This window comes from Engystomops pustulosus, chromosome 2, assembly GCF_040894005.1.
Source record: "Engystomops pustulosus chromosome 2, aEngPut4.maternal, whole genome shotgun sequence".
Classification (NCBI taxonomy): domain Eukaryota; kingdom Metazoa; phylum Chordata; class Amphibia; order Anura; family Leptodactylidae; genus Engystomops; species Engystomops pustulosus.
Genome location: NC_092412.1, coordinates 264,952,034 through 264,970,022, shown reverse-complemented (window position 1 = coordinate 264,970,022; position 17,989 = coordinate 264,952,034). Strand labels below are relative to the sequence as shown.

The window sequence follows — 17,989 nt, the reverse complement described above, 5'->3', positions numbered from 1 at the left end:
TATTAATGTTATTTCCGTTATATTCATTGTTATTTCTGTGTTTATTTATTGTTTATTTATTTATGTGTATTTTGCTGTGTATTTTGATATTTAAAAAAAAAAAAAAAAAAAAAAAAATTAGGTGGTGGGATTGGGTGATGGTTTTGTTTGTTTTCATGCTGTGTGTGTGGTGTGTGTGTGGCTGGGCCAGGAGATTTTGTAAGTTTATTTTCGTTTATATTTGTTCTTTTGTAATTCTTTTGCCAGAAGTTATGGCTTTATTTATGTTTATTATTGTTATGTTTTTCACTTTTATATAAAATAAAAGATTTACAGGATGTAACTCAGGATCAGTACAGGATAAGTAATGTCATGTATGTACACAGTGACTGCACCAGCAGCAGAATAGTGAGTGCAGCTCTGGAGTATAATACAGGATGTAACTCAGGATCAGTACAGGATAAGTAATGTCATGTATGTACACAGTGACTGCACCAGCAGAATAGTGAGTGCAGCTCTGGGGTATAATACAGGATGTAACTCAGGATCAGTACAGGATAAGTAATGTCATGTATGTACACAGTGACTGCACCAGCAGCAGAATAGTGAGTGCAGCTCTGGGGTATAATACAGGATGTAACTCAGGATCAGTACAGGATAAGTAATGTCATGTATGTACACAGTGACTGCACCAGCAGCAGAATAGTGAGTGCAGCTCTGGAGTATAATACAGGATGTAACTCAGGATCAGTACAGGATAAGTAATGTCATGTATTTACACAGTGACTGCACCAGCAGCAGAATAGTGAGTGCAGCTCTGGGGTATAATACAGGATGTAACTCAGGATCAGTACAGGATAAGTAATGTCATGTATGTACACAGTGACTGCACCAGCAGCAGAATAGTGAGTGCAGCTCTGGAGTATAATACAGGATGTAACTCAGGATCAGTACAGGATCAGTAATGTCATGTATGTACACAGTGACTGCACCAGCAGCAGAATAGTGAGTGCAGCTCTGGGGTATAATACAGGATGTAACTCAGGATCAGTACAGGATAAGTAATGTCATGTATGTACACAGTGACTGCACCAGCAGCAGAATAGTGAGTGCAGCTCTGGGGTATAATACAGGATGTAACTCAGGATCAGTACAGGATAAGTAATGTCATGTATGTACACAGTGACTGCACCAGCAGCAGAATAGTGAGTGCAGCTCTGGGGTATAATACAGGATGTAACTCAGGATCAGTACAGGATAAGTAATGTCATGTGTGTACACAGTGACTGCACCAGCAGCAGAATAGTGAGTGCAGCTCTGGGGTATAATACAGGATGTAACTCAGGATCAGTACAGGATAAGTAATGTCATGTATGTACACAGTGACTGCACCAGCAGCAGAATAGTGAGTGCAGCTCTGGAGTATAATACAGGATGTAACTCAGGATCAGTACAGGATAAGTAATGTCATGTATGTACACAGTGACTGCACCAGCAGCAGAATAGTGAGTGCAGCTCTGGGGTATAATACAGGATGTAACTCAGGATCAGTACAGGATAAGTAATGTCATGTATGTACACAGTGACTGCACCAGCAGCAGAATAGTGAGTGCAGCTCTGGGGTATAATACAGGATGTAACTCAGGATCAGTACAGGATAAGTAATGTCATGTATGTACACAGTGACTGCACTAGCAGCAGAATAGTGAGTGCAGCTCTGGGGTATAATACAGGATGTAACTCAGGATCAGTACAGGATAAGTAATGTCATGTATGTACACAGTGACTGCACTAGCAGCAGAATAGTGAGTGCAGCTCTGGGGTATAATACAGGATGTAACTCAGGATCAGTACAGGATAAGTAATGTCATGTATGTACACAGTGACTGCACTAGCAGCAGAATAGTGAGTGCAGCTCTGGGGTATAATACAGGATGTAACTCAGGATCAGTACAGGATAAGTAATGTCATGTATGTACACAGTGACTGCACCAGCAGCAGAATAGTGAGTGCAGCTCTGGGTATAATACAGGATGTAACTCAGTATCAATACAGGATAAGTAATGTCATGTATATACACAGTGACTGCACCAGCAGCAGAATAGTGAGTGCAGCTCTGGAGTATAATACAGGATGTAACTCAGGATCAGTACAGGATAAGTAATGTCATGTATGTGCACAGTGACTGCACCAGCAGCAGAATAGTGAGTGCAGCTCTGCAGTATAATACAGAATGTAACTCAGGATCAGTACAGGATAAGTAATGTCATGTATGTACACAGTGACTGCACCAGCAGCAGAATAGTGAGTGCAGCTCGGGGGTATAATACAGGATGTAACTCAGGATCAGTACAGGATAAGTAATGTCATGTATGTACACAGTGACTGCACCAGCAGCAGAATAGTGAGTGCAGCTCTGGGGTATATTTTGCAGTCCCTTCCTTTGTTTTATCCGCGTTTGTTGTTCTCAGTTACAGAAATAAGAAATCTTTCCCGATGTTTATATTTCATAACTTCTGATAATCCAAAATCAAAACCTGCGCCAAATTAACAGAATATGAATAGAAATGATGAATTATTGATCAGTATTGGGGGCGTGGTCTGATGTTAGGGATGCAGCCATTGGCTGATAGGAGCAGGTGCTTTGGTCTGTGATTGGATGGTAGAGGGGTGTGTCCCTTCCTCTGTAGACTATGTAGCAGTCCGCGGGGGTCAGCAGGGGCGGAGTCTATGGATCAGGGCCCCCTGTGTTACAGACGTCATCTAAGCCCGACCATCCTGCAGACTGCGTCGTACACTGGTGCCGCTATCTCCCGCGCCCGGTGCGCCCCGCGGTCCAGCACTTCTGTGAGATACCCCACCTCCCCCCGAAGTCTGTGAATCTCCTCCCTGATGGGGGTCAGCGCAGTGACCACCGCCTCCGCCACCACCATCTTGTACTGAGCCGTCTCCAGGCCGCGGCTCTGTAGCACCAGCTCCTCGGGGGCGTGGCCAGTGACCGCACTGTGGATAGCCACCAGGTTGGAGACGCCCGGGCGATTTTCGGGGTCATAGGTCACCTCGGATGTGCAGTCTGTCACGGCCTTCCGAAATTTCAGGACTATTTCCTCAGGGGTGTCCGTCAGCCGGACCGTCGCCAGCTGCTGGGGGTCCGACTTAGACATCTTCACCGAGGGGTCGCGCAGGGAGCGGATCTTCTTATTGCTGCCTGTAAAGAGAAGACACAGAAAGGGGGTGAAACGCGTCAGTGACCCCCAGAATGTATGTGACCCTCCTCTCCCCCCCCCCCCTTGTATGTGACCCTCCCCCCACCCCCCATTGTATGTGACCCTCCCCCCCCTGTATCACTCACTCATCAGCGCTCGGGGGATGGGGAAGAAGTCTCCGTAGCGTCTATTGAAGATTCGGGCCACGTCCTGCGTCAGCTCCAAGTGCTGCGCCTGGTCGTCCCCCACCGGAACGTGCGTGGACCTGGAGCAGAGAGCGGACACGTGATTACAGGACAGACTGCTCACTACAGGAACAAGAAGAAGGCGCCTCATATCAGGGGCGAAAATTACATTTCCAACGCGTTTTAAGTCACAGCAGACACTAAACACATCCACTACTTCATCACAGTCACATAAGGACCCACGCGGTCCAGGTCAATACAGCCCTTTACTGCTCCGTTACCCCCAGCACCGGACGTACCCCTTACTACATTATACATGGAGATACTGCTTCATTTTATGTGAAACGCGTTGTAAATACTCAGTGATAATCACCAGCATCAGACGCGTTGCGGATCATTCCCCTGGTGTATTACACAGCTGGACACGAGGCGTGGGATGAGCCCCTCACCTGCCCCCCGATACCCACGCGTTTCAGGTGCCACTAATCACAGATGTCACAGGAAATAATCATTTCTGGTCACACAAGTCCCAAAATATTTCATCCGCTTCTCCGAGAGACGACGGGTCAAGCACAGAGCAGGATCCAGATCATTACAGCTCAGCACCGGCCTCCGACACCGGCAGCACCAGAACCTCCCCCACTCGCAATAACACGTGATCAGACGCATTTCCCCATCGGCCCCTAATCAGATACTAGAAAATAATCAGCGCATTTCAGGTCACAGCCACTAAAAACAGCGGCCACCAACTCCAATGGATCGGGAGACATCAGTCCGATACACAGAACTGGCGCATCGTGGTCCAGAATAGTAAAACAATCACGAACAGCCAAACCGCATCTCATGTAGACGGAGAAGTATAATAACATCGTGTGTATTACAGGCTCCGCCCCATTCAGGTTGTTGGGGCTTTGGCTCCTCCTCTTTATAATCATTATGAAAACGACTTACCTGTAGAGGAGAATGTCAGCCGCCTGCAGCACCGGATAGATGAAAAGCCCAACACTCCCATCATTCCTCTGACTCCGACTCTTTATCTATAGAGTAAAGGAAAAGAAAACCCAATATTTCACAAACTGCCGCACAGAAGAGACACAGACACATGTAATCAGACCTCACACTGCTGTGCTCTGTGCTCTCTGCAGCCAGTGTTATGTATTGTCCCTGGAGAGATGTGTAATCAGACCTCACCCTGCTGTGCTCTCTGCAGCCAGTGTTATGTACTGTCCCTGGAGAGATGTGTAATCAGACCTCACACTGCTGTGCTCTGTGCTCTCTGCAGCCAGTGTTATGTATTGTCCCTGGAGAGATGTGTAATCAGACCTCACACTGCTGTGCTCTGTGCTCTCTGCAGCCAGTGTTATGTATTGTCCCTGGAGAGATGTGTAATCAGACCTCACACTGCTGTGCTCTGTGCTCTCTGCAGCCAGTGTTATGTATTGTCCCTGGAGAGATGTGCAATCAGACCTCACACTGCTGTGCTCTGTGCTCTCTGCAGCCAGTGTTATGTACTGTCCCTGGAGAGATGTGTAATCAGACCTCACACTGCTGTGCTCTGTGCTCTCTGCAGCCAGTGTTATGTATTATCCCTGGAGAGATGTGTAATCAGACCTCACACTGCTGTGCTCTGTGCTCTCTGCAGCCAGTGTTATGTATTATCCCTGGAGAGATGTGTAATCAGACCTCACACTGCTGTGCTCTGTGCTCTCTGCAGCCAGTGTTATGTATTGTCCCTGGAGAGATGTGTAATCAGACCTCACACTGCTGTGCTCTGTGCTCTCTGCAGTCAGGGACAATACATAACACTGGCTGCAGAGAGCACAGAGCACAGCAGTGTGAGGTCTGATTACACATCTCTCCAGGGACAGTACATAACACTGGCTGCAGAGAGCACAGAGCACAGCAGTGTGAGGTCTGATTACACATCTCTCCAGGGACAATACATAACACTGTCTGCAGAGAGCACGGAGCACAGCAGTGTGTGGTCTGATTACACATCTCTCCAGGGACAGTACACAACACTGGCTGCAGAGAGCACAGAGCACAGCAGTGTGAGGTCTGATTACACATCTCTCCAGGGACAATACATAACACTGTCTGCAGAGAGCACGGAGCACAGCCGTGTGAGGTCTGATTACACAACTCTCCAGGGACAATACATAACACTGGCTGCAGAGAGCACAGAGCACAGCAGTGTGGGGTCTGATTACACATCTCTCCAGGGACAATACATAACACTGGCTGCAGAGAGCACAGAGCACAGCAGTGTGAGGTCTGATTACACATCTCTCCAGGGACAATACATAACACTGGCTGCAGAGAGCACAGAGCACAGCAGTGTGAGGTCTAATTACACATCTCTCCAGGGACAATACATAACACTGGCTGCAGAGAGCACAGAGCACAGCAGTGTGAGGCAGACACCATCCTCTGGCAGCAGATCTGTCATGCTACAGGATTGCAGGTAGCCGTGTGGTGACTACAGCTCTGGCAGTGACTGGAGTATCCGTAGCGAGTGCAGGGGCAGCTCTGGCAGTGACTGGAGTATCCGTAGCGAGTGCAGGGGCAGCTCTGGCAGTGACTGGAGTATCCGTAGCGAGTGCAGGGGCAGCTCTGGCAGTGACTGGAGTATCCGTAGCGAGTGCAGGGGCAGCTCTGGCAGTGACTGGAGTATCCGTAGCGAGTGCAGGGGCAGCTCTGGCAGTGACTGGAGTATCCGTAGCGAGTGCAGGGGCAGCTCTGGCAGTGACTGGAGTATCCGTAGCGAGTGCAGGGGCAGCTCTGGCAGTGACTGGAGTATCCGTAGCGAGTGCAGGGGCAGCTCTGGCAGTGACTGGAGTATCCGTAGCGAGTGCAGGGGCAGCTCTGGCAGTGACTGGAGTATCCGTAGCGAGGGCAGGGGCAGCTCTGGCAGTGACTGGAGTATCCGTAGCGAGGGCAGGGGCAGCTCTGGCAGTGACTGGAGTATCCGTAGCGAGGGCAGGGGCAGCTCTGGCAGTGACTGGAGTATCCGTAGCGAGGGCAGGGGCAGCTCTGGCAGTGACTGGAGTATCCGTAGCGAGGGCAGGGGCAGCTCTGGCAGTGACTGGAGTATCCGTAGCGAGGGCAGGGGCAGCTCTGGCAGTGACTGGAGTATCCGTAGCGAGGGCAGGGGCAGCTCTGGCAGTGACTGGAGTATCCGTAGCGAGGGCAGGGGCAGCTCTGGCAGTGACTGGAGTATCCGTAGCGAGGGCAGGGGCAGCTCTGGCAGTGACTGGAGTATCCGTAGCGAGGGCAGGGGCAGCTCTGGCAGTGACTGGAGTATCCGTAGCGAGGGCAGGGGCAGCTCTGGCAGTGACTGGAGTATCCGTAGCGAGGGCAGGGGCAGCTCTGGCAGTGACTGGAGTATCCGTAGCGAGGGCAGGGGCAGCTCTGGCAGTGACTGGAGTATCCGTAGCGAGGGCAGGGGCAGCTCTGGCAGTGACTGGAGTATCCGTAGCGAGGGCAGGGGCAGCTCTGGCAGTGACTGGAGTATCCGTAGCGAGGGCAGGGGCAGCTCTGGCAGTGACTGGAGTATCCGTAGCGAGGGCAGGGGCAGCTCTGGCAGTGACTGGAGTATCCGTAGCGAGGGCAGGGGCAGCTCTGGCAGTGACTGGAGTATCCGTAGCGAGGGCAGGGGCAGCTCTGGCAGTGACTGGAGTATCCGTAGCGAGGGCAGGGGCAGCTCTGGCAGTGACTGGAGTATCCGTAGCGAGGGCAGGGGCAGCTCTGGCAGTGACTGGAGTATCCGTAGCGAGGGCAGGGGCAGCTCTGGCAGTGACTGGAGTATCCGTAGCGAGGGCAGGGGCAGCTCTGGCAGTGACTGGAGTATCCGTAGCGAGGGCAGGGGCAGCTCTGGCAGTGACTGGAGTATCCGTAGCGAGGGCAGGGGCAGCTCTGGCAGTGACTGGAGTATCCGTAGCGAGGGCAGGGGCAGCTCTGGCAGTGACTGGAGTATCCGTAGCGAGTGCAGGGGCAGCTCTGGCAGTGACTGGAGTATCCGTAGCGAGTGCAGGGGCAGCTCTGGCAGTGACTGGAGTATCCGTAGCGAGTGCAGGGGCAGCTCTGGCAGTGACTGGAGTATCCGTAGCGAGTGCAGGGGCAGCTCTGGCAGTGACTGGAGTATCCGTAGCGAGTGCAGGGGCAGCTCTGGCAGTGACTGGAGTATCAGTAGCGAGTGTAGGGGCAGCTCTGGCAGTGACTGGAGTATCAGTAGCGAGTGTAGGGGCAGCTCTGGCAGTGACTGGAGTATCAGTAGCGAGTGTAGGGGCAGCTCTGGCAGTGACTGGAGTATCAGTAGCGAGTGTAGGGGCAGCTCTGGCAGTGACTGGAGTATCAGTAGCGAGTGTAGGGGCAGCTCTGGCAGTGACTGGAGTACCAGTAGCGAGTGTAGGGGCAGCTCTGGCAGTGACTGGAGTATCAGTAGCGAGTGTAGGGGCAGCTCTGGCAGTGACTGGAGTATCAGTAGCGAGTGTAGGGGCAGCTCTGGCAGTGACTGGAGTATCAGTAGCGAGTGTAGGGGCAGCTCTGGCAGTGACTGGAGTATCAGTAGCGAGTGTAGGGGCAGCTCTGGCAGTGACTGGAGTATCAGTAGCGAGTGTAGGGGCAGCTCTGGCAGTGACTGGAGTATCAGTAGCGAGTGTAGGGGCAGCTCTGGCAGTGACTGGAGTATCAGTAGCGAGTGTAGGGGCAGCTCTGGCAGTGACTGGAGTATCAGTAGAGAGTGTAGGGGCAGCTCTGGCAGTGACTGGAGTATCAGTAGCGAGTGTAGGGGCAGCTCTGGCAGTGACTGGAGTATCAGTAGCGAGTGTAGGGGCAGCTCTGGCAGTGACTGGAGTATCAGTAGCGAGTGTAGGGGCAGCTCTGGCAGTGACTGGAGTATCAGTAGCGAGTAGGGGCAGCTCTGGCAGTGACTGGAGTATCAGTAGCGAGTGTAGGGGCAGCTCTGGCAGTGACTGGAGTATCAGTAGCGAGTGTAGGGGCAGCTCTGGCAGTGACTGGAGTATCAGTAGCGAGTGTAGGGGCAGCTCTGGCAGTGACTGGAGTATCAGTAGCGAGTGTAGGGGCAGCTCTGGCAGTGACTGGAGTATCAGTAGCGAGTGTAGGGGCAGCTCTGGCAGTGACTGGAGTATCAGTAGCGAGTGTAGGGGCAGCTCTGGCAGTGACTGGAGTATCAGTAGCGAGTGTAGGGGCAGCTCTGGCAGTGACTGGAGTATCAGTAGCGAGTGTAGGGGCAGCTCTGGCAGTGACTGGAGTATCAGTAGCGAGTGTAGGGGCAGCTCTGGCAGTGACTGGAGTATCAGTAGCGAGTGTAGGGGCAGCTCTGGCAGTGACTGGAGTATCAGTAGTGAGTAGGGGCAGCTCTGGCAGTGACTGGAGTATCAGTAGCGAGTGTAGGGGCAGCTCTGACTGTGACTGGAGTATCAGTAGTGAGTGGACACTCACCTTCCATTGGGGCAGGTGTTGGAGCCGGGGCATGGAGGTGAGACAGCAGAGGATCCAGCCGAGCTCGGCGTGCTCCGGGACCTGGAGGAGACATCGGGTCAGAACCTCGTCACATAGGCCCCTCCCCCGACACCCTGACAGGTACTGACCCGGGACTGCTGGAAGAGACAGCTCTTATCGGGGTGCACCCCGCAGGCCAGGAGACAGGCGGCCATGTCCAGCGCAGCCCCCCGCAGCACCGCCGGGTCCTGGGGGACGGTGATGGAGTGCAGGTCCACAATACTGAACAGAACCGAGGAGAACTCATCCTGGAGCCGGACCCAACTCTGCAGCGCCCCCAGGTAGTTACCCAGGTGGGGGATCCCTGTGGGCTGGATCCCCGAAAATACACGGGGGGCGGAGCTCTGCAAAAGAGGAGGAGACTAAGGTCATTGCATCATCCACAAACCTGCAGTCCCATGTAACACCACAGATAACACAGTGCAGTCCCATGTAACACCACAGATAACACAGTGCAGTCCCATGTAACACCACAGATAACACAGTGCAGTCCCATGTAACACCACAGATAACACAGGGAGCTCTGCAGGGATTATCAGTGATCTGCAGGGATTATCAGTGATGTATAATGTGACACCAGGGGGCGCTCTGCAGGGATTATCAGTGATGTATAATGTGACACCAGGGGGCGCTCTGCAGGGATTATCAGTGATGTATAATGTGACACCAGGGGGCGCTCTGCAGGGATTATCAGTGATGTATAATGTGACACCAGGGGGCGCTCTGCAGGGATTATCAGTGATGTATAATGTGACACCAGGGGGCGCTCTGCAGGGATTATCAGTGATGTATAATGTGACACCAGGGGGCGCTCTGCAGGGATTATCAGTGATGTATAATGTGACACCAGGGGGCGCTCTGCAGGGATTATCAGTGATGTATAATGTGACACCAGGGGGGCGCCCTGCAGGGATTATCAGTGATGTATAATGTGACACCAGGGGGCGCTCTGCAGGGATTATCAGTGATGTATAATGTGACACCAGGGGGGCGCCCTGCAGGGATTATCAGTGATGTATAATGTGACACCAGGGGGCGCTCTGCAGGGATTATCAGTGATGTATAATGTGACACCAGGGGGCGCTCTGCAGGGATTATCAGTGATCTGCAGGGATTATCAGTGATGTATAATGTGACACCAGGGGGCGCTCTGCAGGGATTATCAGTGATGTATAATGTGACACCAGGGGGCGCTCTGCAGGGATTATCAGTGATGTGTAATGTGACACCAGGGGGCGCCCTGCAGGGATTATCAGTGATGTATAATGTGACACCAGGGGGCGCTCTGCAGGGATTATCAGTGATGTATAATGTGACACCAGGGGGCGCTCTGCAGGGATTATCAGTGATGTATAATGTGACACCAGGGGGCGCTCTGCAGGGATTATCAGTGATGTATAATGTGACAACAGGGGGCGCTCTGCAGGGATTATCAGTGATGTATAATGTGACACCAGGGGGCGCTCTGCAGGGATTATCAGTGATGTATAATGTGACACCAGGGGGCGCTCTGCAGGGATTGTCAGTGATGTATAATGTGACACCAGGGATTATCAGTGATGTATAATGTGACACCAGGGATTATCAGTGATGTATAATGTGACACCAGGGATTATCAGTGATGTATAATGTGACACCAGGGGGCGCCCTGCAGGGATTATCAGTGATGTATAATGTGACACCAGGGCGCTCTGCAGGGATTATCAGTGATGTATAATGTGACACCAGGGGGCGCTCTGCAGGGATTATCAGTGATGTATAATGTGACACCAGGGAGCTCTGCAGGGATTATCAGTGATGTATAATGTGACACCAGGGGGCGCTCTGCAGGGATTATCAGTGATGTATAATGTGACACCAGGGGGCGCTCTGCAGGGATTATCAGTGATGTATAATGTGACACCAGGGGGCCCTGCAGGGATTATCAGTGATGTATAATGTGACACCAGGGGGCGCTCTGCAGGGATTATCAGTGATGTATAATGTGACACCAGGGGGCGCCCTGCAGGGATTATCAGTGATGTATAATGTGACACCAGGGGGCGCTCTGCAGGGATTATCAGTGATCTGCAGGGATTATCAGTGATGTATAATGTGACACCAGGGGGCGCTCTGCAGGGATTATCAGTGATGTATAATGTGACACCGGGGGGCGCCCTGCAGGGATTATCAGTGATGTATAATGTGACACCAGGGGGCGCTCTGCAGGGATTATCAGTGATGTATAATGTGACACCAGGGGGCGCTCTGCAGGGATTATCAGTGATGTATAATGTGACACCAGGGGGCGCTCTGCAGGGATTATCAGTGATGTATAATGTGACACCAGGGGGCGCTCTGCAGGGATTATCAGTGATGTATAATGTGATACCAGGGGGCGCTCTGCAGGGATTATCAGTGATGTATAATGTGATACCAGGGGGCGCTCTGCAGGGATTATCAGTGATGTATAATGTGACACCAGGGGGCGCTCTGCAGGGATTATCAGTGATGTATAATGTGACACCAGGGGGCGCCCTGCAGGGATTATCAGTGATGTATAATGTGACACCAGGGGGCGCCCTGCAGGGATTATCAGTGATGTATAATGTGACACCAGGGGGCGCTCTGCAGGGATTATCAGTGATGTATAATGTGACACCAGGGGGCGCCCTGCAGGGATTATCAGTGATGTATAATGTGACACCAGGGGGCGCTCTGCAGGGATTAGCAGTGATGTATAATGTGACACCAGGGGGCGCTCTGCAGGGATTATCAGTGATCTGCAGGGATTATCAGTGATGTATAATGTGACACCAGGGGGCGCTCTGCAGGGATTATCAGTGATGTATAATGTGACACCAGGGGGCGCTCTGCAGGGATTATCAGTGATGTATAATGTGACACCAGGGGGCGCTCTGCAGGGATTATCAGTGATCTGCAGGGATTATCAGTGATGTATAATGTGACACCAGGGGGCGCTCTGCAGGGATTATCAGTGATGTATAATGTGACACCAGGGGGCGCTCTGCAGGGATTATCAGTGATGTATAATGTGACACCGGGGGGCGCCCTGCAGGGATTATCAGTGATGTATAATGTGACACCAGGGGGCGCTCTGCAGGGATTATCAGTGATGTATAATGTGACACCAGGGGGCGCTCTGCAGGGATTATCAGTGATGTATAATGTGATACCAGGGGGCGCTCTGCAGGGATTATCAGTGATGTATAATGTGATACCAGGGGGCGCTCTGCAGGGATTATCAGTGATGTATAATGTGACACCAGGGGGCGCTCTGCAGGGATTATCAGTGATGTATAATGTGACACCAGGGGGCGCCCTGCAGGGATTATCAGTGATGTATAATGTGACACCAGGGGGCGCCCTGCAGGGATTATCAGTGATGTATAATGTGACACCAGGGGGCGCTCTGCAGGGATTATCAGTGATGTATAATGTGACACCAGGGGGCGCCCTGCAGGGATTATCAGTGATGTATAATGTGACACCAGGGGGCGCTCTGCAGGGATTAGCAGTGATGTATAATGTGACACCAGGGGGCGCTCTGCAGGGATTATCAGTGATCTGCAGGGATTATCAGTGATGTATAATGTGACACCAGGGGGCGCTCTGCAGGGATTATCAGTGATGTATAATGTGACACCAGGGGGCGCTCTGCAGGGATTATCAGTGATGTATAATGTGACACCAGGGGGCGCCCTGCAGGGATTATCAGTGATGTATAATGTGACACCAGGGGGCGCCCTGCAGGGATTATCAGTGATGTATAATGTGACACCAGGGGGCGCTCTGCAGGGATTATCAGTGATGTATAATGTGACACCAGGGGGCGCTCTGCAGGGATTATCAGTGATGTATAATGTGACACCAGGGGGCGCCCTGCAGGGATTATCAGTGATGTATAATGTGACACCAGGGGGCGCCCTGCAGGGATTATCAGTGATGTATAATGTGACACCAGGGGGCGCTCTGCAGGGATTATCAGTGATGTATAATGTGACACCAGGGGGCGCTCTGCAGGGATTATCAGTGATGTATAATGTGACACCAGGGGGCGCTCTGCAGGGATTATCAGTGATGTATAATGTGACACCGGGGGGCGCCCTGCAGGGATTATCAGTGATGTATAATGTGACACCAGGGGGCGCTCTGCAGGGATTATCAGTGATGTATAATGTGACACCAGGGGGCGCTCTGCAGGGATTATCAGTGATGTATAATGTGATACCAGGGGGCGCTCTGCAGGGATTATCAGTGATGTATAATGTGATACCAGGGGGCGCTCTGCAGGGATTATCAGTGATGTATAATGTGACACCAGGGGGCGCTCTGCAGGGATTATCAGTGATGTATAATGTGACACCAGGGGGCGCCCTGCAGGGATTATCAGTGATGTATAATGTGACACCAGGGGGCGCCCTGCAGGGATTATCAGTGATGTATAATGTGACACCAGGGGGCGCTCTGCAGGGATTATCAGTGATGTATAATGTGACACCAGGGGGCGCCCTGCAGGGATTATCAGTGATGTATAATGTGACACCAGGGGGCGCTCTGCAGGGATTAGCAGTGATGTATAATGTGACACCAGGGGGCGCTCTGCAGGGATTATCAGTGATCTGCAGGGATTATCAGTGATGTATAATGTGACACCAGGGGGCGCTCTGCAGGGATTATCAGTGATGTATAATGTGACACCAGGGGGCGCTCTGCAGGGATTATCAGTGATGTATAATGTGACACCAGGGGGCGCCCTGCAGGGATTATCAGTGATGTATAATGTGACACCAGGGGGCGCCCTGCAGGGATTATCAGTGATGTATAATGTGACACCAGGGGGCGCCCTGCAGGGATTATCAGTGATGTATAATGTGACACCAGGGGGCGCTCTGCAGGGATTATCAGTGATGTATAATGTGACACCAGGGGGCGCTCTGCAGGGATTATCAGTGATGTATAATGTGACACCAGGGGGCGCCCTGCAGGGATTATCAGTGATGTATAATGTGACACCAGGGGGCGCCCTGCAGGGATTATCAGTGATGTATAATGTGACACCAGGGGGCGCTCTGCAGGGATTATCAGTGATGTATAATGTGACACCAGGGGGCGCTCTGCAGGGATTATCAGTGATGTATAATGTGACACCAGGGGGCGCTCTGCAGGGATTATCAGTGATGTATAATGTGCCCTGCAGGGATTATCAGTGATGTATAATGTGACACCAGGGGGCGCTCTGCAGGGATTATCAGTGATGTATAATGTGACACCAGGGGGCGCTCTGCAGGGATTATCAGTGATGTATAATGTGATACCAGGGGGCGCTCTGCAGGGATTATCAGTGATGTATAATGTGACACCAGGGGGCGCTCTGCAGGGATTATCAGTGATGTATAATGTGACACCAGGGGGCGCTCTGCAGGGATTATCAGTGATGTATAATGTGACACCAGGGGGCGCCCTGCAGGGATTATCAGTGATGTATAATGTGACACCAGGGGGCGCCCTGCAGGGATTATCAGTGATGTATAATGTGACACCAGGGGGCGCTCTGCAGGGATTATCAGTGATGTATAATGTGACACCAGGGGGCGCCCTGCAGGGATTATCAGTGATGTATAATGTGACACCAGGGGGCGCTCTGCAGGGATTAGCAGTGATGTATAATGTGACACCAGGGGGCGCTCTGCAGGGATTAGCAGTGATGTATAATGTGACACCAGGGGGCGCTCTGCAGGGATTATCAGTGATCTGCAGGGATTATCAGTGATGTATAATGTGACACCAGGGGGCGCTCTGCAGGGATTATCAGTGATGTATAATGTGACACCAGGGGGCGCTCTGCAGGGATTATCAGTGATGTATAATGTGACACCAGGGGGCGCCCTGCAGGGATTATCAGTGATGTATAATGTGACACCAGGGGGCGCCCTGCAGGGATTATCAGTGATGTATAATGTGACACCAGGGGGCGCTCTGCAGGGATTATCAGTGATGTATAATGTGACACCAGGGGGCGCTCTGCAGGGATTATCAGTGATGTATAATGTGACACCAGGGGGCGCTCTGCAGGGATTATCAGTGATGTATAATGTGACACCAGGGGGCGCTCTGCAGGGATTATCAGTGATGTATAATGTGACACCAGGGGGCGCCCTGCAGGGATTATCAGTGATGTATAATGTGACACCAGGGGGCGCCCTGCAGGGATTATCAGTGATGTATAATGTGACACCAGGGGGCGCTCTGCAGGGATTATCAGTGATGTATAATGTGACACCAGGGGGCGCTCTGCAGGGATTATCAGTGATGTATAATGTGACACCAGGGGGCGCCCTGCAGGGATTATCAGTGATGTATAATGTGACACCAGGGGGCGCCCTGCAGGGATTATCAGTGATGTATAATGTGACACCAGGGGGCGCTCTGCAGGGATTATCAGTGATGTATAATGTGACACCAGGGGGCGCTCTGCAGGGATTATCAGTGATGTATAATGTGACACCAGGGGGCGCTCTGCAGGGATTATCAGTGATGTATAATGTGCCCTGCAGGGATTATCAGTGATGTATAATGTGACACCAGGGGGCGCTCTCCCTCTCTCACCCGCTGCTGGTCGGTGCTCAGGCTCCGGACTCGGTGTCTCACGCGGCTCCAGATATCACGCCTGATCATGGGCAGCGCCATCTTTATGACGTCACTACGGAAGCTTAAAGCGGCCACAGCGTCACCCGTCATGTGACCGGAGGAGAGGACTGTACGCTACAAAGTGTGTTTACCGTAACTGCGCATGTGCCAGGTGGTGGGCGGAGCCTGCATGTATGTAAATATTACCCAGTCACATGTAAGAAGGGCCTGGCTCTGGTCCCGCTGGGGGTTGTAGTGCTCCTGGCTCTGGACTAGCTGGGGGTTGTAGTGCTCCTGGCTCTGGTCCGGTTAGGGGTTGTAGTTTCTCCTGGCTCTGGTCTGGGTGGAGGTTGTAGTTTCTCCTTGCTCTGGTCCTGTTGGGGGTTGTAGTTTCTCCTGGCTCTGGTCCTGCTGGGGGTTGTAGTGCTCCTTTGGTCTGGGTGGGGGTATTAGTTTCTCCTGGCTCTGGACTAGCTGGGGCTTGTAGTGCTCCTAGCTATCGACTAGCTGGGGCTTGTAGTGCTCCTAGCTATCGACTAGCTGGGGCTTGTAGTGCTCCTAGCTATCGACTAGCTGGGGCTTGTAGTGCTCCTAGCTATCGACTAGCTGGGGGTTGTAGTGCTCCTAGCTATCGACTAGCTGGGGGTTGTAGTGCTCCTGGCTATCGACTAGCTGGGGCTTGTAGTGCTCCTAGCTATCGACTAGCTGGGGCTTGTAGTGCTCCTAGCTATCGACTAGCTGGGGCTTGTAGTGCTCCTAGCTATCGACTAGCTGGGGGTTGTAGTGCTCCTGGCTATCGACTAGCTGGGGCTTGTAGTGCTCCTAGCTATCGACTAGCTGGGGCTTGTAGTGCTCCTAGCTATCGACCAGCTGGGGCTTGTAGTGCTCCTAGCTGTCGACCAGCTGGGGCTTGTAGTGCTCCTAGCTGTCGACCAGCTGGGGCTTGTAGTGCTCCTAGCTGTCGACCAGCTGGGGCTTGTAGTGCTCCTAGCTATCGACCAGCTGGGGCTTGTAGTGCTCCTAGCTGTCGACCAGCTGGGGCTTGTAGTGCTCCTAGCTGTCGACCAGCTGGGGGTGGTAGTGCTCCTGGCTATCGACTAGCTGGGGCTTGTAGTGCTCCTGGCTATCGACTAGCTGGGGGTTGTAGTGCTCCTGACTCCGCTCCGGCTGGGGGTTGTAGTGCTCCTGGCTCTGGACTAGCTGGGGGTTGTAGTGCTCCTGGCTCTGGTCCGGCTGGGGGTTGTAGTGCTCCTGGCTCTGGTCCGGCTGGGGGTTGTAGTGCTCCTGGCTCCGCTCCGGCTGGGGGTTGTAGTCCTCTGGGTGAGGGGTCTCTCTGGTGATTTTTGATGCCTCTGAGCAGAACGTTGTAGTAAAAGTCTTCTCCTCCGCATCATCAGACTGATAGTGGCCCCACATCTCCGGGGGTCTGACCCTGAGCGGGGAGGGGTCCTGACCCTGCCGAGACCCTCGCACCTTTTTCCTATTAGGCCGTTTTCATGTTGCGGTCGTCGCCTCTGAAGCCTCAGGACCCTGAAGCGACATCACAGCGATGTCCATGGGGGAGGAAACCATCAGCAAGCAGGACATGCGTTATATCATCTGCTCCCTATGGCTGCAGGGAGGAGCCAGCGTCACGTGGATATGTGGCCTGTGATACCACGCCATGCGGTCACACGTGGCTCTGGGGTGACCCGTCAGGATTCGGATGGGAGCGCTCGGGGGTCCGGATTATCTGTCAGTCAGACGTTGGCGCCATTTACATGACCTCATCCTAATGGGCTTAATCCTGGTGATGGTTTCCACATGGCGGCCTGCGGGGGGCGCTGTCACATGACCCTGACACTATGATAACAGCCCGCAGCACATCGCTCTCAGGGGAGGCTGCAGCTCATTACACCGGTCACAGGACGGAGGGCAGAGAATGACCCCCGGTGTGACGCGCTCTTCGTCCTCCACGGGTGCGTTCAAACCTTTATGGAGCGCTCTCTCTATAACCCGCCGCCCTCTCTCTATAACCCGCCGCCCTCTCTCTCTATAACCCGCCGCCCTCTCTCTCTATAACCCGCCGCCCTCTCTCTATAACCCTCCGCCGCCCTCTCTCTCTATAACCCTCCGCCGCCCTCTCTCTCTATAACCCTCCGCCGCCCTCTCTCTCTATAACCCGCCGCCGCCCTCTCTCTCTATAACCCGCCGCCGCCCTCTCTCTCTATAACCCGCCGCCGCCCTCTCTCTCTATAACCCGCCGCCGCCCTCTCTCTCTATAACCCGCCGCCGCCCTCTCTCTCTATAACCCTCCGCCGCCCTCTCTCTCTATAACCCTCCGCCGCCCTCTCTCTCTATAACCCTCCGCCGCCCTCTCTCTCTATAACCCTCCGCCGCCCTCTCTCTCTATAACCCTCCGCCGCCCTCTCTCTCTATAACCCTCCGCCGCCCTCTCTCTCTATAACCCTCCGCCGCCCTCTCTCT

At 53.0% G+C, this 17,989-nt stretch overlaps 2 protein-coding genes across 2 annotated transcripts in view; one reads left to right on the top strand and one right to left on the bottom strand.

Annotated features, from left to right (window-relative positions):
- Positions 1-2,095: 2,095 nt before the first annotated feature.
- LOC140119727 (tryptophan--tRNA ligase, mitochondrial-like) lies at positions 2,096-15,658 on the bottom strand. The gene is made up of 6 exons (XM_072139077.1): positions 15,503-15,658; positions 8,983-9,237; positions 8,834-8,914; positions 4,322-4,407; positions 3,332-3,450; positions 2,096-3,187 (listed from the first exon to the last, which is right to left on the bottom strand). The coding sequence occupies exons 1-6, from the start codon at positions 15,632-15,634 to the stop codon at positions 2,739-2,741; spliced, it is 1,122 nt and encodes a 373-aa protein (XP_071995178.1). The 5' UTR covers positions 15,635-15,658; the 3' UTR covers positions 2,096-2,738.
- The window catches only part of LOC140119726 (2-Hydroxyacid oxidase 2-like), a 36,563-nt gene continuing 34,207 nt past the window's right edge, over positions 15,634-17,989 (top strand). Inside the window, exon 1 of the mRNA XM_072139075.1 lies at positions 15,634-15,715. Coding sequence (XP_071995176.1) covers positions 15,687-15,715 — 29 coding nt within the window. The 5' untranslated portion in view covers positions 15,634-15,686. The remainder of the gene's footprint in view (positions 15,716-17,989) is intronic.

What these genes read in the sequence shown, in the direction of transcription:
- LOC140119727 (XM_072139077.1), bottom strand. Translation starts at nt 15,634, where the DNA reads ATGACGGGTGACGCTGTGGCCGCTTTAAGCTTCCGTAGTGACGTCATA. An exon ending in GTCTCTTCCAGCAGTCCCGG is followed by an intron (nt 8,915 to 8,982) that starts GTCAGTACCTGT and finishes TGTCTCCTCCAG; the next exon opens with GTCCCGGAGCACGCCGAGCT. An exon ending in GCTGACATTCTCCTCTACAG is followed by an intron (nt 3,451 to 4,321) that starts GTAAGTCGTTTT and finishes TCTCTGCTCCAG; the next exon opens with GTCCACGCACGTTCCGGTGG.